This window comes from Macaca fascicularis, chromosome 9 (genome assembly GCF_037993035.2).
Source record: "Macaca fascicularis isolate 582-1 chromosome 9, T2T-MFA8v1.1".
Taxonomy (NCBI): domain Eukaryota; kingdom Metazoa; phylum Chordata; class Mammalia; order Primates; family Cercopithecidae; genus Macaca; species Macaca fascicularis.
In genome coordinates, this window is record NC_088383.1 from 49,999,439 (window position 1) to 50,022,361 (window position 22,923).

Consider the following 22,923-nt stretch of genomic DNA (forward strand, 5'->3'; position numbering starts at 1 on the left):
CATCTACTGATATGATCATATTTCATCTTTGAGCTGCTAATGCATGCAATGGATTACACTGAATATCAAATGTTGAACAAGTCTTGCATTCCTGATTTGCTAACATTTTAAGGATTTCTGTATCTGTGTTCACTGGAAATATTGATCTGTAGTTTTCCTTTCTTGTAATATCTTTGCCTGGTTGTGGTATTAGGGTAATACTGGCCTCACAAAATAAGTTGGGAGTGTTATCTCTACTTTTATTTTCTGAAAGACACGGTAGAGACTTGGTATCATTTCTACCTTAAGTATCTCAAAAAATGCACATTCGTGAACCCATTTGGTCCCGGCACTTTGTTTTGGAAGGTTTTATTATTTTTTGAGATGGAGTCTCACTCTGTCACCCAGGCTGGAGTACAGTAGCACAATCTCGGCTCACTGCAACCTCCACCTCCTGGGTTCAAGTGATTCTTCTGCCTCAGTCTCCTGAGTAGCTTGGACTACATACACGTGCCACCACGCCCGGCTAATTTTTCGTCCTTTTAGTAGAGACGGGGTTTCACCATGTTGACCAGGCTGGTCTCGAACTCCTGACCTCGTGATCCGCCTGCCTCAGCCTCCCAAAGTGCTGGATTACAGGCATGAGCCACCGCACCCGGCCTTGAAAGGTTAATTACTGCTTTGATTTATTTAATAGATATGTATGCCTACTGAGGTCTACCTTGTGTGAGCTTTGAGAGAATACATCTTGCAAGGAATTTGTCCATTTTAGCTAAGTTATCAAATTTATGGACAGAGTTGTCCATATTTCTTTCTAATCCTTTTGGTGACCATAGGATCAGCTGTGATGGCCTCTTTCATTTTTGGTACTAGCAATATTTGTCTTCTGTTTTTTCTTAAGCTAGCTAGACGTTTATCAATTTTACTGACCTTTTCAAAGAACCAGTTTTGGGTTTTATTGATTTTCTCTTTTCAATTTCTATGATTTTTACTTTTATTTTTTTCCAGGTTACTTTGGATTTAATTTGCTCTTCTTTTGCTAGTTTCCTAAAGTGGAAGCTTAGATTACTTGTGTAATCTAGGATCATCAGACTGTATAATCTTAGATTATTTGTATGATCTGATAATGTAATATAATGTACAATCTTCACACTGTCAATAACAGCCCCATGCCAGCTTGATTCTGGCTGTGCTCCAGCCTCAACCCTCCTCTTCATATTCGCAAAAGTCTCTGAAGGTTCAGATCCCTGTCTGGGTACAATGAGCCTTGAAATGACAGTTCAACCGCCCTGGGCAGCAACTGGGCTATATGTGTGGGCCTCTTTCCAGGGCCCTGTCTTGGAGAGCAGCTGCTTAAAGAAAATTTGGAGTATCACTTACGTTGAAAGCTGGAGTGTTCATATATGCACCCTAGGCACTTCATGGCATGGGATGAGTCACTGGTACGAAGAGAAAGGGAGTAACATGGAGGCAGGCCTAGATCTTCACATGCACAGGATAGATTTTTTTTTTTAGGTAAGTTGTTATTTTGATTTTTCCTTTTAAATGGATAAACATTAGCTCTGTGGGTCTCCTTTTAAATTGTTTCAGGACATGACAAACATCTGGGATGGGCCTGATGATATAACCACTACTAAACTAGGATACCTACTTCCTATTCACAATTACATTAAATTCCATTATGCATATAAAACACACGATTTATATCACATACCACTTATACATTTGTAAGTCCTATGAACTTCAGGAATAACTCGCAGATGTGCTTAATGCTATTGCCCATTAATTGCCCATTAATAAATTGATATTAATCAATTTATCGATGCTTTATAAAAAGCTTCATAATCAAGTGGATGCCAGGGGTAGGGTTGCAGAAAGGGTGTGATTATTAATACAAGGGAACTACTTGAGGCTAAATCCTGATTCCTTTGTAATCCTGATACTATACAGATCTCAGATTCCTTTTCAGTTCTGTAAACTAATTGTGCTGATGGTTACTCAAATGTAAAGGTGGTAAAAGTTTGATATAAACACACACACACAGTGCACGCAAACCATAGTAAAATGTGAGTAAGTCTGTATCTACTAGCAAGGTAACATCGATTTCTTGGACTTGACCATATATTATAATTATATATTATCCTTAGAGGAAGCTTGGTGAAGTGTACATGGGAATTCTCTGTACTCATTACAACTTCTTGTGAGGTATTTTAATTATTACTTTTTTTTTAAGTTCTTAAAGCTTTATATTCCACAATATACATCTATCTATAAATTATTGTTAGGTACCCTAAAAACTATTATTGTATCAAACTCAAAACAGAACTTGTCATATTTTATTTCTATGCAAAATTTTCACTTTAAATTTCTTAAATTGACAATTTTCTCCTCAGTATAAATTCTAACATAATCTTATTTGTATTTTTGCCAAAAACTTTCATAAATTCAAAAAAATCTGTAAGGTTTTATGCCCGTATTAACCATCTGATATTAAATAGAATATCACTTCCTAACAAAAGCTGTCCTATAATTGTTGTAGTCTACGGGTTTATCCCCTACTGTTACTTTGGAGTAACATAAGGTGAGTTTGTGGATAGTTACTGAACATTCAGGATGTCAGCAGGGCTTTCTCCACAGTGTGAATCATCTGAGGCATTATGGAGGCTGATTTGTGGCTGGAAATTTCCAATATCCATTTCATTCATAAGGTTTTTCTCCTATGTGTCTTCTCTGATGTACAATGAGATTTGACTTTTGAGAGAAAGTCTTCCTGCATGTGTTACATTCATAGGGCTTTTCCCCTGTATGTGATCTCTGATGTTTAGCAAGTTCTGATTTACGGTAAAAGATTTTTCCACATTCATTACATTGACAAGATTTCTCTCCTGTGTGAGCCCTGTGATGTACTGTGAGTGATGATTTGTGACTGAAGGATTTCCCACATTCACTGCATTCATAGGGTTTCTCCCCTGTGTGCTTTCTCTCATGAAAAGTAAGTCCTGACTTCACACAGAAAGATTTGCCACATTCATTACATTTATAGGGCTTTTCTTGTGTATGGGTTCTCTGATGTACAATTAGAGCTGACTTATGGCAAAAAGCTTTTCCACACTCATTACATTTATAGGGTTTCTCCCCTATGTGAATTATCTGATGCTGAGTGAGTTGTGACTTCTGGTAGAAGGTTTTTCCACATTCATTACATTCATAGGGTTTCTCCCCTGTATGTGTTCTATTATGTTTAGTTAGGTATGACTTATTGTAAAATATTTTTCCACATTCATGACATTCATAGGGTTTCTCCCCTGTGTGTGTTCTATAATGTTGAGAGAGGGTTGACTTATGGCTAAAGAATTTCCCACATTCAGGACATGCAAAGGGTTTCTCACCTGTGTGCATTCTCTGATGTACTGTTAGGTCTGACTTCAAGCAGAAGGTTTTCCCACATTCATAACATTCATAAGGTTTCCACCCTGTATGAACTATCTGATGCCTGGTGAGTAATGACTTGTGGTAGAAAGTTTTCCCACATGCATTACATTCATAAGATTTATCTCCTATGTGAGTTCTCTGATGCTGTGTAAGATTTGACTTTTCACAAAAGGATTTCCCACACTCAAGACATTCAAAAGGTTTCTCACCTGTGTGAGTTCTCTGGTGTACTTTAAGGTGCGAAGTCACACGGAAGAATTTTCCACATTTATAACATTCATAGGGTTTCAGCCCTGTGTGTGTTCTCTGATGTTTAGTGAGGTCAGATTTCTGGCAAAAAGTTTTCCCACACACATTACACTGATAGGGTTTCTCCCCTGTATGTGTTCTCTGGTGTAATGTGAGAGCTGACTTATGGCTAAAGGCTTTCCCACATTCATTGCATTCAAAAGGTTTCTCCCCTGTGTGTGATCTCTGATGTTTAGTGAGGTTTGACTTATCCCAGAAAGCTTTTCCACATTCATTACATTGAAAGGGTTTCTCTCCTGTGTGCACCCTCTGATGTCGAGTGAGATGTGACTTCTCCCAGAAAACTTTCCCACATTCATTACATTCAATGTGTTTCTCTCCTTTATCACCTTTCTGAAGCTGTGACCGACACAATTTCCTCCTGAAATTATTCCCACTTTCATTGTGTTCCATAGGTACCCCGTGATGTTTAGAAAGGGTGGACTTAACACATAAGAACCTCTCACAATCACTAAATTCATAGTGATTGTCCTTTGACGAAGGTATCTGATGGAACAAGAGGGATGAACTATCAGAGAAAGTTCTCCCAAATTCATTATATTCACAGTTATTCTCTTCTGCATTCTCTCTCTTCTGTGTATTAAATACTGCCTTTTCAAGGAGGGTTTCCTGACATATACTGTATTCAAAATTGTGCTCTAAAGTTTGAATCTTCTCATGCTGCAAAGCATCCTCATGACGACTCAGAGTGTTCCTATCTTTTAAAACTTCATTTTTCTCTCGAGTATGAGTTTCACCATGCTTAATATTGAGTAACAATTTCCCACAGGCATTAAATTCATCAGACTTTTCTCCTAAATAGTTCATCTTACTGATAACCAATTGTGAAACAGTGTTGAAACTCATTTCACATGAGTCATACTGACAGAACATTTTTCTGGAAGGAAAAGAGCTTACGTCCATGTTAAATGGTATTCCTATTACATCACCTTGTTCCTTAGTCAGCATTTCATTATTGATGAATACAACTTCCCACGAATGTTTAGATTGGTTTTCTTGGCTCCTCTCTTTCAGGTGACCAGCTGTCCAGACTTCTAGAAACAAGCAAAATTAATCTTATATAAATTCTAAAACATTTCTCAGGGAATGAAATCTCTATACAAATGCCCCATGTTGTAGCTAACTCTGGTTTTTTGGCCAATTTCCAAAGATGAACATAATTGCAAGTGCATATTTTTTGTATTTCATGGGTTTGGGGTGAAAAAACAAAAACAAAACCCAGAACAAAAGGCCTAGGCTAGTGACAAAACAGAGAGGAATTTAACTATTTGAATGCACACATTTGGTTTCTAATGTAAAAAGAATAATAGCAACTGCTTACATCTGCATTTCCCTGTGCATCCCCCCAAGAATTATAAAAGTCAGCATAAGTGGAGCAAATAATATTATCTATAACATTCCGTGACTTTAGCATAACTAGGAGATGGAAAATGTTACTAATTTCAAGTACTACTAAGCAATAGATATTCAAATACAGTAAAAAGTGACAGCCTATGCCTACAAAGAGAGTCAGCCAGAGACTGTGGTGATCACGTGGAATAGAGGAGACAGACAGCCCAGAGAGGATGAAACACAAAACTACTCCCAGAAAGGGAAAGTTTCACTATGAGTGGGAAAATACTCAGAAGATATCTGAGTTTACGCAGATTAAAGCTCAGGCTACTGGGAAATCCAAGAGAAGAGACTTGGATTGTATGAAAACTAAAGAGGCAAAGGCTAATCAAACTCAGGAATGAAGTTGTAAAGAGGACACAGTAATCACAGAAAATAAGACTGTAATTCAAGTCTTATTAAAGACATTCTTTATTAAGGAATCTGTTATGGACTAAACTGTGCCCCCCAAAATGTGTCTGTTAAAACCTCAACCTCTAGTGTGACTGTATTTGAAGATGGGGACTTTAAGGAGATTAACTAAGGTTAAATGTGGGCATAAGGGTAAGAAACTAATACAATGGCATTGGTGTCCTTATAAGAGTAGGAGGAGACTGGAAAGCACATGCATGAGCTCTCTTTCTCCCTCCACCCACCACCCCCAACCACTGGTCATATGCACAGAGAAAAGGCTGTGTGAGGGCACCAGAAGAAAATGCCATCTAGCCAAGGAGTGAGACCTCACCAGAAACCAACCCTGCTGGCACCTTGACTTCAGACCTCCAGCCTCCACAATTGTGTGAAAATTTATTTAAGCTACCCAGTCTGTTGAATTTTGTTACAGCAGCCTGAGCAAACTAATACAGAGCCAAAGGGGAAACTACACTTGACTGAAACTTGAATGAACAGCACTGTAAAGGAGAATGAAACAAGAAAAAAAAGAAGCAGCAATAATTTTAAAAGAGTAAGAAAAAAGAAAATAGGATCAGAAAGAAAGTTCTGGATAAAGATGGTCTACAATTAAATAAATAAATAAAATTATAATATAGTATATATGTTATTGCAGTCCTTAAAGAAGAAAAAAGAAAACAACAGAATAAATCCAATATTAAAAAGTATAATCTAAGAAAACTGTCCAAAAATGAAAGACCTGACCCACATATGCAAAGGAACCATCACGAACCTGGGAAAACTGTTCAGCAACAGTTTTCTCCAAAACATATCTTAATAAAACTACTAGATGTTAAAATTGAAGAAAATGTAGTCTGGACAAAAAGACAAAGTCTGCAAACTTTTACTTTGAGTCTTGAAATCAGGTAATCTTATCCATACAACTCAGCTTTTATTTTTGAAAGTTTGTTATTCTAGTTCCTGTGTATTTCCACATAAAGTTTAGAATTACATACTCAATTACTACAAGAAATCCTGCTAATTACTACATGGAATTATATTATTTTAAATCTGTAAGTCATGTAAACAACAAAACATGTCAGCAATATTGAGCTTTCTGACATAAGCAGGGAGTTCCATTTGTTTAGGTCTTCAATTTCTCTCTGCAGTGGATTGTTTCCAGCGTGGCCTTTCACATCTTTTGCCAGACATAACTATAAAAAAAATATATTTTTGATACTATTGCAAAGAGAACTTTCAAAAATTTCAATTTCCAATTGATCATTGTTAATATATAGAAGTAAAATTCATTTTTACATATTTTTCTCCTGCCACCTAGCTATACTTAATAATTCTAGTCATTCTTTTTCCCATATCTTGGGAGACTCCATTAGATTTCCTACATAGATAACCGTATCTTTTGTGAATAAAGGCATTTCTACTTCTCTTCCACTCTAGTCTCCTTTTTTTTTCTTCCCTGGTTATACTAGGTAGTATGTATTATACTATCAAGTATGAATGGACATCCTTGTCATGTTCCTGATATTGGTAAGTAATCATTCCATTTTTCACAATTATATACAATGTCAATTGTACACTGTCTATAGATGACTTTTATCAGATTAAAGAAAGTTATCTTCTATTCTTCATTTGAGAGTTTTAATCAGAAATAGATAATACATTTTGTCAAATGCTTTCTCTGCATATACTGAAATGGTCATATGGGTTTGACTTTTTTCTATTTTTTTTTCTTTTTAATACAGGGCAGAGATGACTACATAATTGATGGGGACAGTGCAAAATAAAAATGTGAGGTCAGTTACTAAAAATGTATAAAAAGAAGTATAGTAAAAGGTAAAATAAATTATGTTTTTCTTTTAATATATTTTATTACTTGTAAAATGCAATAGGTATAATAGTAATATATATAACATAAATTTGCAAATAACAAAAAAGTTTTGTTATAATAACTTTAAATGATACAATAATTACTAATAGTTTGTTACTATGATATCTTGATGGTAAGATTTTCTGGCACTCTTGGCAAATTCATTTATTAAGTCATCAAAATTTATATTTTTAGCAACTTCATTTTCAATATATAATTGAAATTCATGGCAAATGCAAGATAAGTAATTTTTGCTAGTTTTTAATTTTGAGAAGGTTGATTTTTCAGCTGATGCAATCATTAGGAACCTGTTGTGACAATATGGGCTAAATTTCTGATTTCTGATACATTATTGCAAAATAAAAGTTAAAAAAATACAAGTTTTGGTATATGTAGACAAAGACTGGAGTAGCAGTTCTCTGAAATTAATTCTTCATCAATATTAGTGTTGTACAAAGCTGAATTCTATTTTACATGTAAATTTATACAATGGCATTTTAATGTTTCCTCTGACATTTCCTACATCTTTTACAAGAAACCAAAATGGCTTCATGATTTGCATATAATTGGAAACAGCTGTTTATGCAGTTTATTGCTATATTTTCAAATGCAAAAAAAAAATATTTTTAAAATTCACTTATTTGTTAATACTTGATTCATCCAAAATTTTATATGAAAATCAGGTTCTCTCCCATCAAATGAAATTCCTGTTTCTAAGCCTGTGGATATTTGCTTTGCAATGTTGCAGCAGTTCTTGAGACCAAAGAATCTACACTCCAAAGAATTCTAGTAACTGCCTAGTGTGCCTTAACACAATGTGCACAAGTATGCTTTTATATTCCACTGACAATGATGACTGCCTGAAAGTTGGAGGTTGCTGTCCCAGTATTCAGCCCAGAAAATTAGTATTTCCTAAGAATGTCAGACGCACAGGCTTAGGGGAGACACAGCAAGCTAGTCTCACACTGTGAGTACTCTCCAGGGTGCAACTGTTCGTGAGTTTACTGCTGCTGCAACCAATGCAGACAAAGATCATAGCCTTGGCCACCCACACACAATTCCAGGACACTCCCAAGTCATACTGGGAGTGACCAACAGCTTAGTAGGGCACTGCCTCTCAAGTATCCTGTCTACTTGCACACATAGTCCAGTGTCCATCAGACTTCATACACAAATCACAAGTTCAAAGATCAAACTGTGAAGAACTTAAAGATGGCAACAACAGGGCATTAAGCCAAGTATTGGATCCCTTCTTACAAGAGTGCGGCAACATGTGACTGCACAAGTCACCTAGCCATGAAGTTGGCTTAGACACAGGGAATTATACTGACTGCTTTCCAAATGTTGAAAAAGCCTGCCAGGGATTAACCACACTTGGTCATGAGGTATTAATAACCTTGTTACACACCACTGGTTTCCAATCCCTAGAGTTTTCAAATTTACGTTCATGAAGGACACTGGTCTATAGCTTTCTTTCCTTGCATGTCTTTGTGTGGTTTTATTATTAGGGCAATGCTGGACTCAAAGAATGATTTAGGAAGTATTCCCTCTTCCTGAATTTTCTGGAAAAGTTTGTGTAGAAGTGGTACTATTAATCGTTTGCTGGAATTCACTACTAAAGCATCTGGGGACCTGGGTTTTTCTTTGTGGAAAGGTTATCTATTTGTTTTGGAGTAAGTGGTAGTAGCTGTTTATCCGAAAGAAACTTCATCAAAATCGTCAAATTGATAACTTACAGGTATAGTATTTCCTCACTTCCTTCATAGTATCTATAGAATCTTCAGTGATTCATCATTCTTATTTTTGATACTGATAATCTGTTCCACCTAGAAGTTTATCCATTTTATCGATCTTCTCAATGAAACAGCTTTTGGTTTCACTGATTTTCTCAACTGTTTTTCTGTTTTTACAGATTATATTGTTCTCCGTTTTGCTTTTTGTTATTTCCTTTCTTCTACTATTATACGGATTTGTCTTCTACATTCTCCAAGTGGAAATAGCTAAGACCACTGATTTAGACCTTTCTTCTTATCCAAGTTAAACTTCATACATGTGTATAGCAGATATATATATATATATATATATATGCATAAATACATGCACATATGAAATTCCCTATATGTGAAATTTACACATTAATATATATTACACATAATACATTATATCCCATATATGAGAAACTTCATATATGCATTTACATATGGTAGATATATACGTACATAATACAAACACAATGCTTATTTGTGTTGCATAAGAAAGATCTCAAATCAATGACTTCAGGTGCTTCCACCTTAAAAAGCTAGAAAAAAGCAAAAGCAAGTAGAAAAAAGGAGTAAGGATCAAAATGGAAAACAATGAAATCAATGAGTATTATATGTATTTTATATTTCCTATAAATTTCCTATATGTAAATTTCCCATAAATTCTGTTATAACCCAAAGTTCAAAATACTTCCTAATTCCCCCTTCAAACTCTTCTTTCAAGTATCCATTATGTAGAAGCATATTCAGTTTCCAACTATTAGGGATTTTATAGATACTTCTGTCATTGATTTTTAATTTAACTAAACTTAAACCCCTTATCGTGGGAGAAAATATATGACTTCAATCGTTTTACATTTATTAAGATTTGCTTTATAATCAAGAATGTGATTTACCTTTGTTAATATATTCATTCATCTGTCCTTGAAAAGAATGTATATTCCACTGTTTTATTTGGGGAGGAGGGTGCAGAAGAATATTTTATAAATGTCAATAAAGTTATTTAGGGTTAAGTCTATTATACCTTTGCTCCTTTTCCATTTCCTGTTTTATCAATTATTAAAAGGATGCTAAAACCTCTGATTGTAACTGTGGATCTATTTATCCTTCCAGGTCTATCAGATTTTGCCTCAAATATTTTGTAAATCTGTTACTAACCTAAAGTTGAGGATTGTTAAATCCTCTCGATGAACTGATCTCTATCAATATGAAAAAAAATCTTCATCACTAGTATTCCTGGTTCTGAAAGCTACTTCATCGGGCTGTCAGATTTTCCCATTCTTTTTATCTATTTGTCTTTGAATCTAACATGTTTCCTTCATAGGCAGCATGACTGGATCTTATTTTTATTTATCTTATCCAGAAATATCTGCCTTTAAATGGGGTGTCTTAGACCATTTATATTTTCTGTGATCATCAATGTTTATAAAAGCTTTAATCAGTGTACTTTTCAGTAATAGTACATACATGGGTCTTCCAATAGTATATACTTAACTTCTTTTTCATAGCCTTTTTAGGCTATGATTGTCATATATTTTAAACATATGTTATAAACCCCACAATACATTTGATGTTATTTTTGTAAAAAGTGAGTATCCTTTCTACAGATTTACATAAAGAAAAATATCTTGTCTATATATCCAAGTAGTCAACATTTCCTGTTCTTCATCCCCCTGGGTAGATCCAGATTTCCATCAGACATCAGAACACCTCTTGTGGTGCAGGTCTGCTGGAGAGGAAATCTTTCAGCTTTGTTTATCTGGAACGTCCTTATTTCTTCACTGTTTCTTATAGCTATTTTTACGGAGTATACAACTCTACAAAATTTTTTTGCTTTTAAAACTAAAAATAATGTTCTACTATTTTCTCTGTTGCCTCATTTAAGGAGAAATCTGCTATCATCATTACCTTTGTTCCTCCATAAAACATGTCCTTTATCTCTGGCTGCTTTGAGGATTTCATTTTAACACTGATTTAGAGCATTCTGGTTATGATTCATGAGGCTTGGTGTAGTTTTCTTCATGCCTCTTGTGCTCAGGGTTTGATGATCAGTAGGTTCCCATCACATTTGGAAATTTTTTCATCATTCTCAAAATAATGTTTTCTGTTCTTTTCCCACTTTCCTTTTACAGACTCCAATTCCATGTGTGTTAGAGACTACTTGAAGTTCCCCTAAAGCTCACAGGGGCTTGTTTTTTTTTTTTCTTTTTTTGAGACACAGTCTCACTCTGTCCCCAGGCTGGAGGGCAGTGGTGCCATCTCAGCTCACTGTAACCTCTGCCTCCCATGTTCAAGTGATTCTCCCGCCTCAGCCTCCCGAGTAGCTGGGACTACAGGCACCTGCCACCATGCCCGGCTAATTTTGTTATTTTTAGTAGAGACAGGGTTTCACCATGTTGGCCAAGATAGTCTCGATCTCTTGACCTCGTGATCCACCTGCCTTGGCCTCCCAAAGTGCTGGGATTACAGACATGAGTCTCCGCACCTGGCCCAAGGTCTTGCTTATTTTTCAAATATGCTTTTTCTCTGTTTTATTTGGATGGCTTCTATTACTGTGTGTTTAAGTTCACTCATCTTTTTCTTCTGCAATGTTTAAACTGCCATCAGTTCTTGTCCTATGTGTTCTTTTTTCGGGGCAGGAGAGGAGACAGGGTCTCACTCCGTCACCCAGGGGCAGTGCAGAGGCGCAATCTCGGCTCACTAAAACATCCACCTCCCAGGCTCAAGTGATCCTCCCACCTCAGCCTCCCAAGTAGCTAGGACCAAAGGCATGCACCAACACACCCAGCTAATTTTTTTGTTGTTGCATTTTTGCTACAGATGAGGTTTCACCATGTTGCCCAGACTGGTCTCAAACTCCTGAGCTCAGGAGATCCACCTGCCTTGGCCTCCCAAAGTGCAGGGATTACAGATGTGAGACACCAATGGCTGGCCATGTATTTTTCATCTCAAGCATTACAGTTTTCATTTCTAGAAATCTGATTTCTATCTTTTCTATTATACTGAATTTTGGTGTGGGGTTTTTTTTTTTTTTAATCTTTCGTGTCTCTACTTAAGTTTTAGAACATATAGAATCCAGTTTTAATACTGTTTTCAAAGAACTTGTCAGTTAATTCTACTATCTATGGCAATTCTGAGTCCATTTCAATTTCCTGGTTAGTCTCTTTGAGAAAGCTCATGTTTTCCCATATGTCTGTAAGTCTGGTAATATTTCAATGGATGGGAGACTGAGAGTTTTACTTGGTTGGATGCTGGGTACTTTTGACTTCCTGTAAGTATTTTTGTGCTTTGTTCTAGGATACACTAAGTCACCTGGAAACAATGTGATACTTTCAGGTCTTGCTTTTATTATTTGTTAGGCAAATCTGGAGGAATGCTCAGTTTGGGGAACATTACTCCTCACCACCGAGAAAAGACCTTTCTAAACACTCTACCCAGTACTCTGAATTATGAATTTTTCCACTCTGGCTGGCAGGATCAGTCCTTTTCCAGGCCCTATGCGAGTACTGTGTACTGTTTCCTCTGCTTCTTTTCAAAACTCATTTCACTCATTTCCTCATATACATGAGCTGATTAACACTTTGCTGAACATTCATGGAGGCCCCTTTGCAGATCTCCAGACCTCTCTGTGTGTGCATCTATCTTCTGCAAGCCACCAGCACTCCTCAACCTCCACAGCTTCAAGTTCTAGGAAAGAATTGCCAAAAGGCCTTAAGCCAGCTTCCTCTACCACCCCAATGAAAATATCCAGCCCAGTCATGGCAGTCTGAGAATAGTGGAGTACAATGCCCACCTAGCTCATTGAGAACAGATTCCAAAATAAACCAAGAAGACCAGAGACTACTGCCCCAACCCAGATCTTTGATCATAAAGCACAGTATCACCCACCCAAAGAAAAGCAAAACACTGCTGTAGCCTCCAGATTCAGAATAATGGAGCAGGACTCTGACCTAGGGCCACCTGTAAGGACAGAGAGTTCCAAAATTCTCCTCCAGAAAACTCACTTTGTTCAGAACAGAGTGTGGGTGAGTGCAAGCCTGAGGCCACCCTCAAAAAGAATGGAAATTCAATGATAACCAATTAAGAAGAGGGTGGCAGTTCTACGACAGCAACAAGCTAAACCACAGACCAAATGAAAGTTTACTGGAGAGAGCAAGGAAAAGAGATGGCTAAGAAGAGACATCCAGGGCAATTAGATGTGTTCTTATCTACCAGAAACGCTCATACAAATACATACACAGATTTTCTACAGTAATGATTTTTAAATTTATATTTTCTAGGAGTTGACTTTCAGAATAGCAACATAAAAAGCAAACTCAAAGCCTCAAAGGCAACCCTCTAGAAGGAACCCAAATTTAACAAGAGCAATCTAAGAGCAACATATGGTCCAGGACAGTGTTGAAAACAATAGAGCAACACGTCAACAATCAGTAGTGGCTATCAGCAAAGTGTAACACCAACAGACGCAGACAGGCTAACACAGCAATCACAGAAAGAGACATTCAAAGACAGCACTGTTAACACCACTGCCATCCTAAAGGGAGTGTGCATTTCCAAGGCGGAGCCCTCTGACAAGCAACATCAGTGAGAATCCAATGGGAGTGAAAAAGCTTCTCTCAAATAGTACAGTCAAGTCACCTAAATAAGAAACAACAACAAGTCTAGAGAGAACAGAGGAACCAGTATCTACAGAAAGCACAAAGTATTCTCTAAAATGTCTACTCTTCAATTAAAAAATTACAAGACATACAAAGAAACAGGAGACTGTCACCTATATACAGGAAAAATGGCAGGCTACAGCAACTGCCCTTGGGAAGATCCAGATATCAGACTTAGCTGACCTCAAAGCAGGTATTATAAATATGTTCAGACCGGGCACGGTGGCTCACACCCATAATCCCAGTACTTTGGGAGGTCAAGGCAGATGGATCACCTGAGGTCAGGAGTTCAAGACCAACCTGGCCAGCATGGTGAAGCCCCATCTCTACTAAAAACACAAAAATTAGCTGAGCATGGTGGCAGGCACTTGTAATCCCAGCTACTCTGGAGGTTGAGGCAAGAGAATGTCTTGAACTTGGGAGGCGGAGGTTGCAGTGAACTGAGATCATGCCTCTGAACTCCAGCCTGGGTGACAGAGCGAGACCGTATCAAAATAAAAAATAAAAATAAATATGTTCATAAGGAAACACTACTTAGAAAAGGGAGGTATGATGACACCTCATCAAACAGAAAAATATCACTAGGAAGACAGAAAAGAATACAATGAAAATTCTGGATTCAAAAATTATAACTGCAATGGAAAACTCACTTGAATGACTCAACAAAAGATTGGGCTGGGCAGGGTGGCTCATGCCCGAAATCCCAGCACTTTGGGAGGCCGAGGGAGGCGAATCACCTAAGGTTAGGAGTTCAAGACCAGCATGACCAACATGGTGAAACCCCGTCTCTACTAAAAATACAAAAAAATTAGCTGAGCGTGGTAGTGCATGCGTCTGTAATCCCAGCTACTCTGGAGGCTGAGGCAAGAGAATCACTTGAACCCAGGAGGCAGACGTTGCAGTGAGCCGAGATAGTGCCACTGCACTCCAGCCTGGGCAAAAAGAGAGAAACTCCATCTCAAAAAAAAAAAAAAGAAAGAAAGAAAGAAAAGAAAGGTTGTAGCTGGCAAAATAATGAGTAGACCTGAAGATGGATCAATAGAGATTAAGTAATCTAAAGAACAGCGAGAAATAAGAGTGATGAAAAATGAAGAAACCCTCAAAAAAATGAGGAACACCATTAACTACACCAATATATTCATAACAGAAGTACCAGAACAAGTGGAGAAATATCAAGCAGCAGAAAAAATATTCAAACAAATGAATGGCTATGCTCACTTTGCAACACATATACTAAAACTGGGACAATACCAATAAGATTAGCACAGTAGCTACACAAGAATGACACGCAAGTTCGTGAAGCGTTCCATTTAAAAAAAAAAAAAAAAGGCCAAAATCATGCAAATGTGTTGATGAAGAGAAAATCTTGAAAGCATCAAGAGAAATACAATTCCTCACATGCAAGGGAATGTCCTAAGATTAACATATGGCTTCTCATCAGAGACAGTAGAGGCGAGGAGGAGGCAGGGTGACATATTCAGTGTACTGAAAAAAAAAATTTTTTTTAATCACCTGTCACCTAAAATAGCAGAACTATTTGCAAAACAGAGGGTGAAAATTAAAAATCCTCAAATTAAAAAACAAATAGAAACCAAAAAAACTTGAGAATCCCTTGCCAGTAGACTAACCATAAAAGAAAGAAAAGAAGTTCTTTAGGGTGAAAACAAGAGATTCCAAACACTAGTTCAAATCCACAATTATTGTGGGAAAAGGCAGTGATACGAGAGAGTAAAAAAGGCACATTTTCTCTCCTTTCTTTTCCTACCGAATTTAATATGCAAATATGTATAAGTCAATGTTTATAACTGTACTGTTGAACCTATAACATATAGAAACGCCATATATTTAACAAATAAGGCAGGCCAGGCACGGTGGCTCACGCAGTAATACCAACACTTTGGGAGGCTGAAGCAGGAGAATCACTTAAGCCTAGGAGTTCAAGATCAGCTTAGGCAACATACTGAGACCCCATCGCTAAAAAAAAATTTGTTTAAGCAGCTGGGCATAGTGGTGCACACCTATAGTCTCAGCTACTCAGGAGGCTGAGTTGGGAGTATTGTTTGAGTCCAGGAGGTTGAGGCTGCAATGAGCTGCAATCCTACCACTGCACTCCAGCCTCAATGACTCAGAGAGACCCTGTTTCAAAAACACAAATACACTGATAAACAAGTAAACAAATAATAAAACAAAAAAAAAAAGAATAAAGCAAAAAAATAGAGTGGCTGGGTGTGGTGGCTCATGCCTGTAATCCCAGCACTTTGGGAGGCCAAGGCAGGCAGATCACCTGTGGTCAGCAGTTTGAGACCAGCCTGGCTAACACAGCAAAACCCTGTCTCTACTAAAAACACAAAAATTATCTGGGTGTGGTGGTGCATGCCTGTAATCCCAGCTACTCAGGAGACTGAGACAGGAGAATTGCTTGAACCTAGGAGGCTGGAGGTTACACTGAGCCCAGATAGTGCCACTGCACTCCAGCCTGGACAACAAAGTGAGACTCCATCTCAGGGGGCAAAAAAAAGACTGAGGAACAAATCTGTGCTGGAGTAAGGAAATTACACTAGATGGTAACTCTGAATCCACACGAACAAATAAATTGAAGCAGAAATGATGAATAAGAAGGTTAGTATAACAAAATCTATGAATAGATACTTCCTATCTTTCAGCTTCTTTAAAAGGCATCAACACATGAACACAGGGAAGAGAACAACACACAACTAGGGCCTGTTGAGGGGTTGGGGGCGAGGGGAGGAAACTTAGGATAGGTCAACCACCATGGCACACATATACCTATATAACAAATCTCCACGTTCTGCACATATATCACAGAACTTAAAAAAAAAAAAAAAAAAATAGACATCAAATGACATAGTAACAATTACAGATTGAGTATCCCTTATCTGAAATGCTTGTCATCAAAAGTGTTTCTGACTTTAGATTTTTTCTAAATTTTGGAAAGTTTACATTATACTTACTGGTTGAGCTTCCCAAATCCAGAAATCTAAAATCTGAATTACTCCAACAAGCATTTTCTTTGAGCATTTTGAGCATGTTGGCACTCAGTTTCAGATTTTGGAGCATTTGAGATTTTCGGATTTGGGATGCTCAGCCTGTATAACAATGTATTGTTGGGTTTTAAATATATATGTAATACATATAAAAATAACAAATGGAGAAGACGAAGTACAGCTATATACAAGTAATGTTTCTGTATTTTACTAGAGTTAAGGAGTACAAATCTGAAGTAGATTTTGATAAGGTAAGACTTATTAGGTAAGTTCTAGAGCAACCACTAGGTAAATAAATTTTCAAAGGGACATAGTAATTTTAAAAAAATGTTATACTAAAACATATTCATTTCATGTTGTGTACACATAACATAGAGAGTAGAATGAGAGACACTGGAGACTTGGAGGGGTAGGGAGGAGGGTGAAGGGTAAGAAATTACTTGATGGCTGCAATGTATACTATTCTGCTGATGGCCACACTAAAAGCCCAGACTTCACCTCTATGTGACATGTCTGGGTAACAAAACTCCACTTGTACCCTCAAAACCTATAAAAATAATAAAATAAAATACATTCATGTCATGTAAAAGAAAGCAGAAGTAAAAGGAATAGAGCACCAAAAAAGCAGGAGACCGAAATGGCAAACAAAAATGGCAGAGGTAAATCCAACTACAGATGCTCCTTGACTTATGATCAAGTTACATCCTGATAATAGTCAAATTAGTTGAAAATACTGTTTTTCCACTTAAAATCGGAATACATTCCAGTAAAGTCAGAAAAAATAGTTAAGTTGAACCTTTATAAATCCTGAACATACAAAGGGGTTTCAACCCAATAAACCCAATAAAAAAAGTTAAATTTTTCAACTTGAAACGTTAAAAAAAATCATAAGTCAAACCACTGTAAGTCAGCAACCATCTGTATAGCAATAATAACAGGAAAAAGGGAATGATTTGAAAATCCAATCAAAAAGCAACAATTCTCAGGTTGTTGAAAGTGTGAAAATCCAAACATCTGTTGTCTATAAGAGATAGATACAAACAGGTTGAAAATTTGAAAACAGAAAAAGACAGATCTGGCACATGACACCTTTAGGCTGGAGTAGCTATACTAATATCACACAACATACACTTTAATACAAAAATTTTCCTAAGGATAAAGAGGGGAATTTTATTAATATAACAATAAAAGGGTCAATCAATAAAGAAGACATAACAATTCTAAGCATATGTACTACTAACAGAGCCTCAAAGTATGTCTAGCAAAAACTGACAGAATTAAAATAAAAAATATACAAGTCTACAATACTTACTGCAAACTGTAATATCCCATTTTCAATAATGGTTAGGACAACTGGGCACAATGTAAACATGGAAACAGAAGATACAGATGACATTCTAAAGCAACCAGATCTAAGAGATATAGACAGAACATTCCACTCGAAAACAGTGGAATAGGTATTCTTCAAAAGTACACATGAAACATTCCCCAGAATAAATTTAAAACGATTCTCTGACCACAGTGGAAATTACAAATCAGTAAGACAAAGGAATTTTGAGAATGCACAAATTATATAACACATTCCAAAGTTAAAAAAAAAAAAAAAAGAGTCAAAGAAGAAAAAGAAGGGAAATCAGAAAAAATGCTTTGAGATAAAAATGAAGACATACTCAAACTTATGGAATACAGATAAAGCAATTCTTAGAGAGAGATCTGTAGTTGTAATAACCATATTAAAAAAGATCTCAAATCAATAAACTAATTTTCCACCTTAAAACACTTGGACAGGAGCAGCAATACAAACCCAAAGCAAGCAGAAGGCAGGAAAGCAGAAAGATTATAGAGTAAAAATTAATGAATTAGAGAACAGAAAAACAATAGCTGATTCCTGGAAAAGATCAACAAAATATACAAACCTCTAACTAGACTGACGTTGAAAAAAAAAGAGAGAATATTCAAATTACCAAATGTAGGGATTAAAGATGTATTACTACTACTCTTACAGAAATAAAAATAATTACAAAGAATATCATGAACAATGTATGCCAACAAATTATTTAACTTCAACAAAATGGAAAAATCCATAAAACAAAAACAACTAAAACCAACTCAACAAGAAAAAGAAAAATCTGAAAAGACCTATACAAGTAAAAAGATTGAAGTTGTAAATTTAAAACTCCCCATTACAGGTGGGATGCAGTGGCTCATGCCTGTAATCCTACCACTTTGGGAGGCCAAGGCAGGCAGATCACTTCAACTCAGGAGTTTGAGACCAGCCCAGACAACATGGTGAAACCCCATCTCTACAAAAAAAAAATACAAAAAATTAGCTGGGTGTGGTGGCATATGCCTGTATTCCAGCTACTTGGGAGGCTGAGGTGGGAAAATTGCCTGAGCCTGGGAAGTTAGGCTGCAGTGAGCCATGACTGCACCACTGCACTCCAGCCTGGGCATACAGTGAGGCCCTGTCTCAAAAAAGACAAAACAGAGACAAGAAAACTTACCATTACGGAAACAAAAACAAAACCCAGGTCCGTATGTGTTCACTGGAGAATTTTATCAAACATTTAAAAAGAATTATCAATGACTCAAAAACTCCAAAAGAATAAGAAACACTTGCCAGTTCATTCTATGATCCCAACACTACCCTGGTACCAAAATCAGACATGAAAAAAACTACAGATCCATGTGTCATGACCTACAAATCCTCAACAAAATACTAGCAAATTTCATCCAGTAGTATATAAAAAGGATTACATACAATGATCAAGTGGGATTTATCCTAGTAATGAAAGTTTATCATTTGAAAATCAATCAATACACCACGTTAAGTAGAAAAGAAATAACCACGTGATCATCTCAGTATATAGAGAAAAAGTATTTAACACAATCCAATGCCCATCGTCTCTATAAAAACAATCAGCAAACCAGGAAAAGAGTTAAACTTCCTCAGCCTGATTAAAGGCATCTACAAAAAGTCCACCACTAACATCACACTAAATAAAGAAAGGTACAATGATTTTACTCTAAGAACAAAAAGAAGACAAGAATGTCCTCTTGCTGGTTACACATCATACAGGAGATTCTAGTCAAGAAAAGCAAGGGGAAGGGGAATTCACATTTAAAAAAAAAAAGTGAAACTATATTTGCAGTTGACTGCTGGTGCATATAGAAAATCTTAAAGAATCGGCTAAAACACTATTAAAACTAATAAAAGAGTTCAACAATGTTGCAGGGTGCAAGTTCACTAACAACAAACAATCATAAATGAAAATTTAAAAAGAATTCCAACCAGGCATAATGGCTCAAGCCTGTAATCCCAGCACTTTGGGATGCCGAGGTGGGTGGATCACCTGATGTCAGGAGGTTGAGACCAGCCCAGCCAACATGGTGAAACCCAGTCTCTACTAAAAATACAAAAAAGTTAGCCAGTCGTGGTGGCATGTGCCTATAGTCCCAGCTACTTGAGAGGCTGAGACAGCAGTATCACTTGAATCCCAGAAGAAGAGGTTGCAGTGAGCCAAGATCGCACTACTGCCCTCTAGCCTGGGTGACAGAGTGAGACTCCCTCTCAAAAAAAAAAGAAAAGAAAAAAGAAAAATCACCTTTTCAAGAAATGATGCTGAGACAACTGAATATCTGTATGCAAAGCAATCAAAACTATTCCTTTCCTCACACCATATACAAAAACTAATTGAAAATGGATCACAGGTCTACATTTAAAAGCCATTACTTAAAGAAAATACAAGAGTGGATCTTCATGCCCTGGGGATAGACAAAGCCCTTTTAGATAAAGTACCAAAAATACCAGCAACAAAAGAAAAAACAAATTAGACTTCATAGAATGAAAAACTCTTTTGCTACCAAGTACAAAGACAATAAAATGACAACCCACAAATGGGAGAAAAATATTGGCTAACAATGCACGTAATTAGGGACTGCTACACAGAATATGTAAAAAACTCTTTACAACTCAACAATAAAAGGACAAATAACACAACTACATAATGAAAAAACGAATTCATTCTATTTAAGCTTCTATCCTCCAACTTTGCTACAAATACTTAATAGTTTTGGGAGTTCTTTAGAATTTTCTCCTTAGGCAATCATGCCTGTATGAACAAATAAAGTTTTATTTCTTCCTTTCCCATCTGTATGCCTCTTATTTTGTTGTCTTATGGCATTACCCACAATTTCCAATGAGATGCAGAGTAAGAGTGAAGAGACAGGACATCTTGTTTCTTTATCTGAGGGAGAAAGTATCCAGTGTCTCACCACTCAGTATGATCTTAGCAGTAGGGTTCTTGTAGATTTTTGTAATCAAGTTGAGGAAGTTCCTCTCTATTCCTAGTTTGCTCAGTTTTATCATGAATGGGTATTGGATTTTATCAAATGCTTCTTGTCCATCAATTGACATGATATAGTTTTCTTCTGTAGCCTGTTGATGTGGCAGGTTACAGAAATTGATTTTTTTTTTCTTTCTGAGACAGAGTCTTGCTCTGTCACCCAGGCTGAAGTGCAATGGCACAATCTCAGCTCACTGCAACCTCCGCGTTCCAAGTTCTAAGCGATTCTCCTGCCTCAGCCTTCAGAGGAGCTGGGATTACAGGCACGCTCCACCACACTAGCTTTTAGTATTTTTAGTAGAGACAGGGTTTTACCACATTGGCCAGGCTAGTCTCGAACTCCTGACCTCAGGTGATCCATCTGCATCAGCATCCCAAAGTGCTGGGATTACAGGCATAAGCCAACGCACACACCCGGCCACATTAATTGCTTTTCAAACTCTGACCAGCCTTGAGTGGTCATGGCATCTAATTATTTTCATGCAATGTTGGATTCTATTTAGATTTTTGCATCTATATTCATGAGGAATATTAGTGTGTGGTTTTTCTTCTTTGCAAGGTCTTCATATACTTTTAGGATTAGAGAAAAAACAGCCTTTTAAAAAAGTGTTAGGAAGGTTCCCTTTGCATCTCTTTTCTGAAAGACACTGTAGAGAACTGGTATATTTCTTCCTTAAATGTTACACAGAAATCACCAATGAAACCAAAAAAGTCTGATAATTTATTTTCTTTCTTTCTTTCTTTTTCTTTTCTTTTAGGAAAGCTTTATGGATTCTATTTCTTTAACTGATATTGATCTGTTTGAATGGCTTATTTCTTCTGTGTAACTCTTGGTAATCTCCAAATTTCAAGGAATTACCCATTTCACTGAAGTCATGGGTTCAGCAGGAGCCAGTAATAACGCCATGCTGTACCAAAACCATCTAGCTGCATTACAAATGCAAAAAATAGTATCAATGAAGGACCCCCTTCAATGCAGGAGGAAATCCTAACCTTAATTACTTTGGAAAGAGACAGAAGTCTGTGAGATTAAAGGAAAATCTGCACATAAGTACTGTATTTTAGTTGATAACATTATAAAACTATTTTCCACATAGGCATGATTAATAATTCTGACAGTGCCATGCATGTATACAGGAAAAGAATAATGAAAGTAAATGGAAGGCCAGGCGCAGTGGCTCATACCTTTAATCCTAGCACTTTGGGAGGCCGAGGAAGGTGGATCACCTAAGATCAGGAGTTCAAGACCAGCCTGTCCAACATGGCAAAACTCCACCTCTTCTAAAAACACAAAAATTGGCTGAGCGTTATCGTACGCACCTGTAGCCCCAGCTACGGGGGAAGCAGAAGCAGGAGAAATACTTGAACCCAGGAGGTGGAGGTTGCCGTGAGCTGAGATCATGCCACTGCACTGCAACCTGGGTGACAGAGCAAGACTCCATCTCAGAAAAAAAAAAAAAAAAAGAAAGTAAATGGATGATGGATGGTTAGAGCCAGATTTCTTACTGTTGGATATGGTAATTTACAGGGAAGCAACGGAAGAAAGTTAGAATGATCCATATGGTAATGAAGAGTTGAAGGTATAAGTATAAACACATGTTTAGCTTAAGAGAGATACAGATGGTTACATGTAGAACTATTTACAAGTATATTACATGGTTTATACACATGTATATTTCCCTGTTCTGTCAGCTGAGATGGCCACACCCTACTGCTGCAAGCACACCCTTAGCCCCTATCTTGGTTTCTAATATCATTCTCAAATAAAAGGAACCAGGATTATCT

General features: G+C 36.9%; 1 protein-coding gene and 1 non-coding gene across 2 annotated transcripts in view; one reads left to right on the forward strand and one right to left on the reverse strand.

The window, feature by feature from the left end:
• Positions 1 to 1,013: 1,013 nt before the first annotated feature.
• LOC102142031 (uncharacterized) overlaps positions 1,014 to 22,923 on the reverse strand; it is a 50,395-nt gene continuing 28,485 nt past the window's right edge. The window contains 2 exon segments of the mRNA XM_065520560.2: positions 1,014 to 2,690; positions 2,692 to 4,754. Of these exon segments, the coding sequence (XP_065376632.1) occupies positions 2,577 to 2,690; positions 2,692 to 4,754 (2,177 nt within the window). The 3' untranslated portion in view covers positions 1,014 to 2,576.
• LOC123566974 (U6 spliceosomal RNA) lies at positions 14,998 to 15,103 on the forward strand. The gene has a single exon (XR_006689687.1). It is a non-coding gene; the product is annotated as a U6 spliceosomal RNA (small nuclear RNA).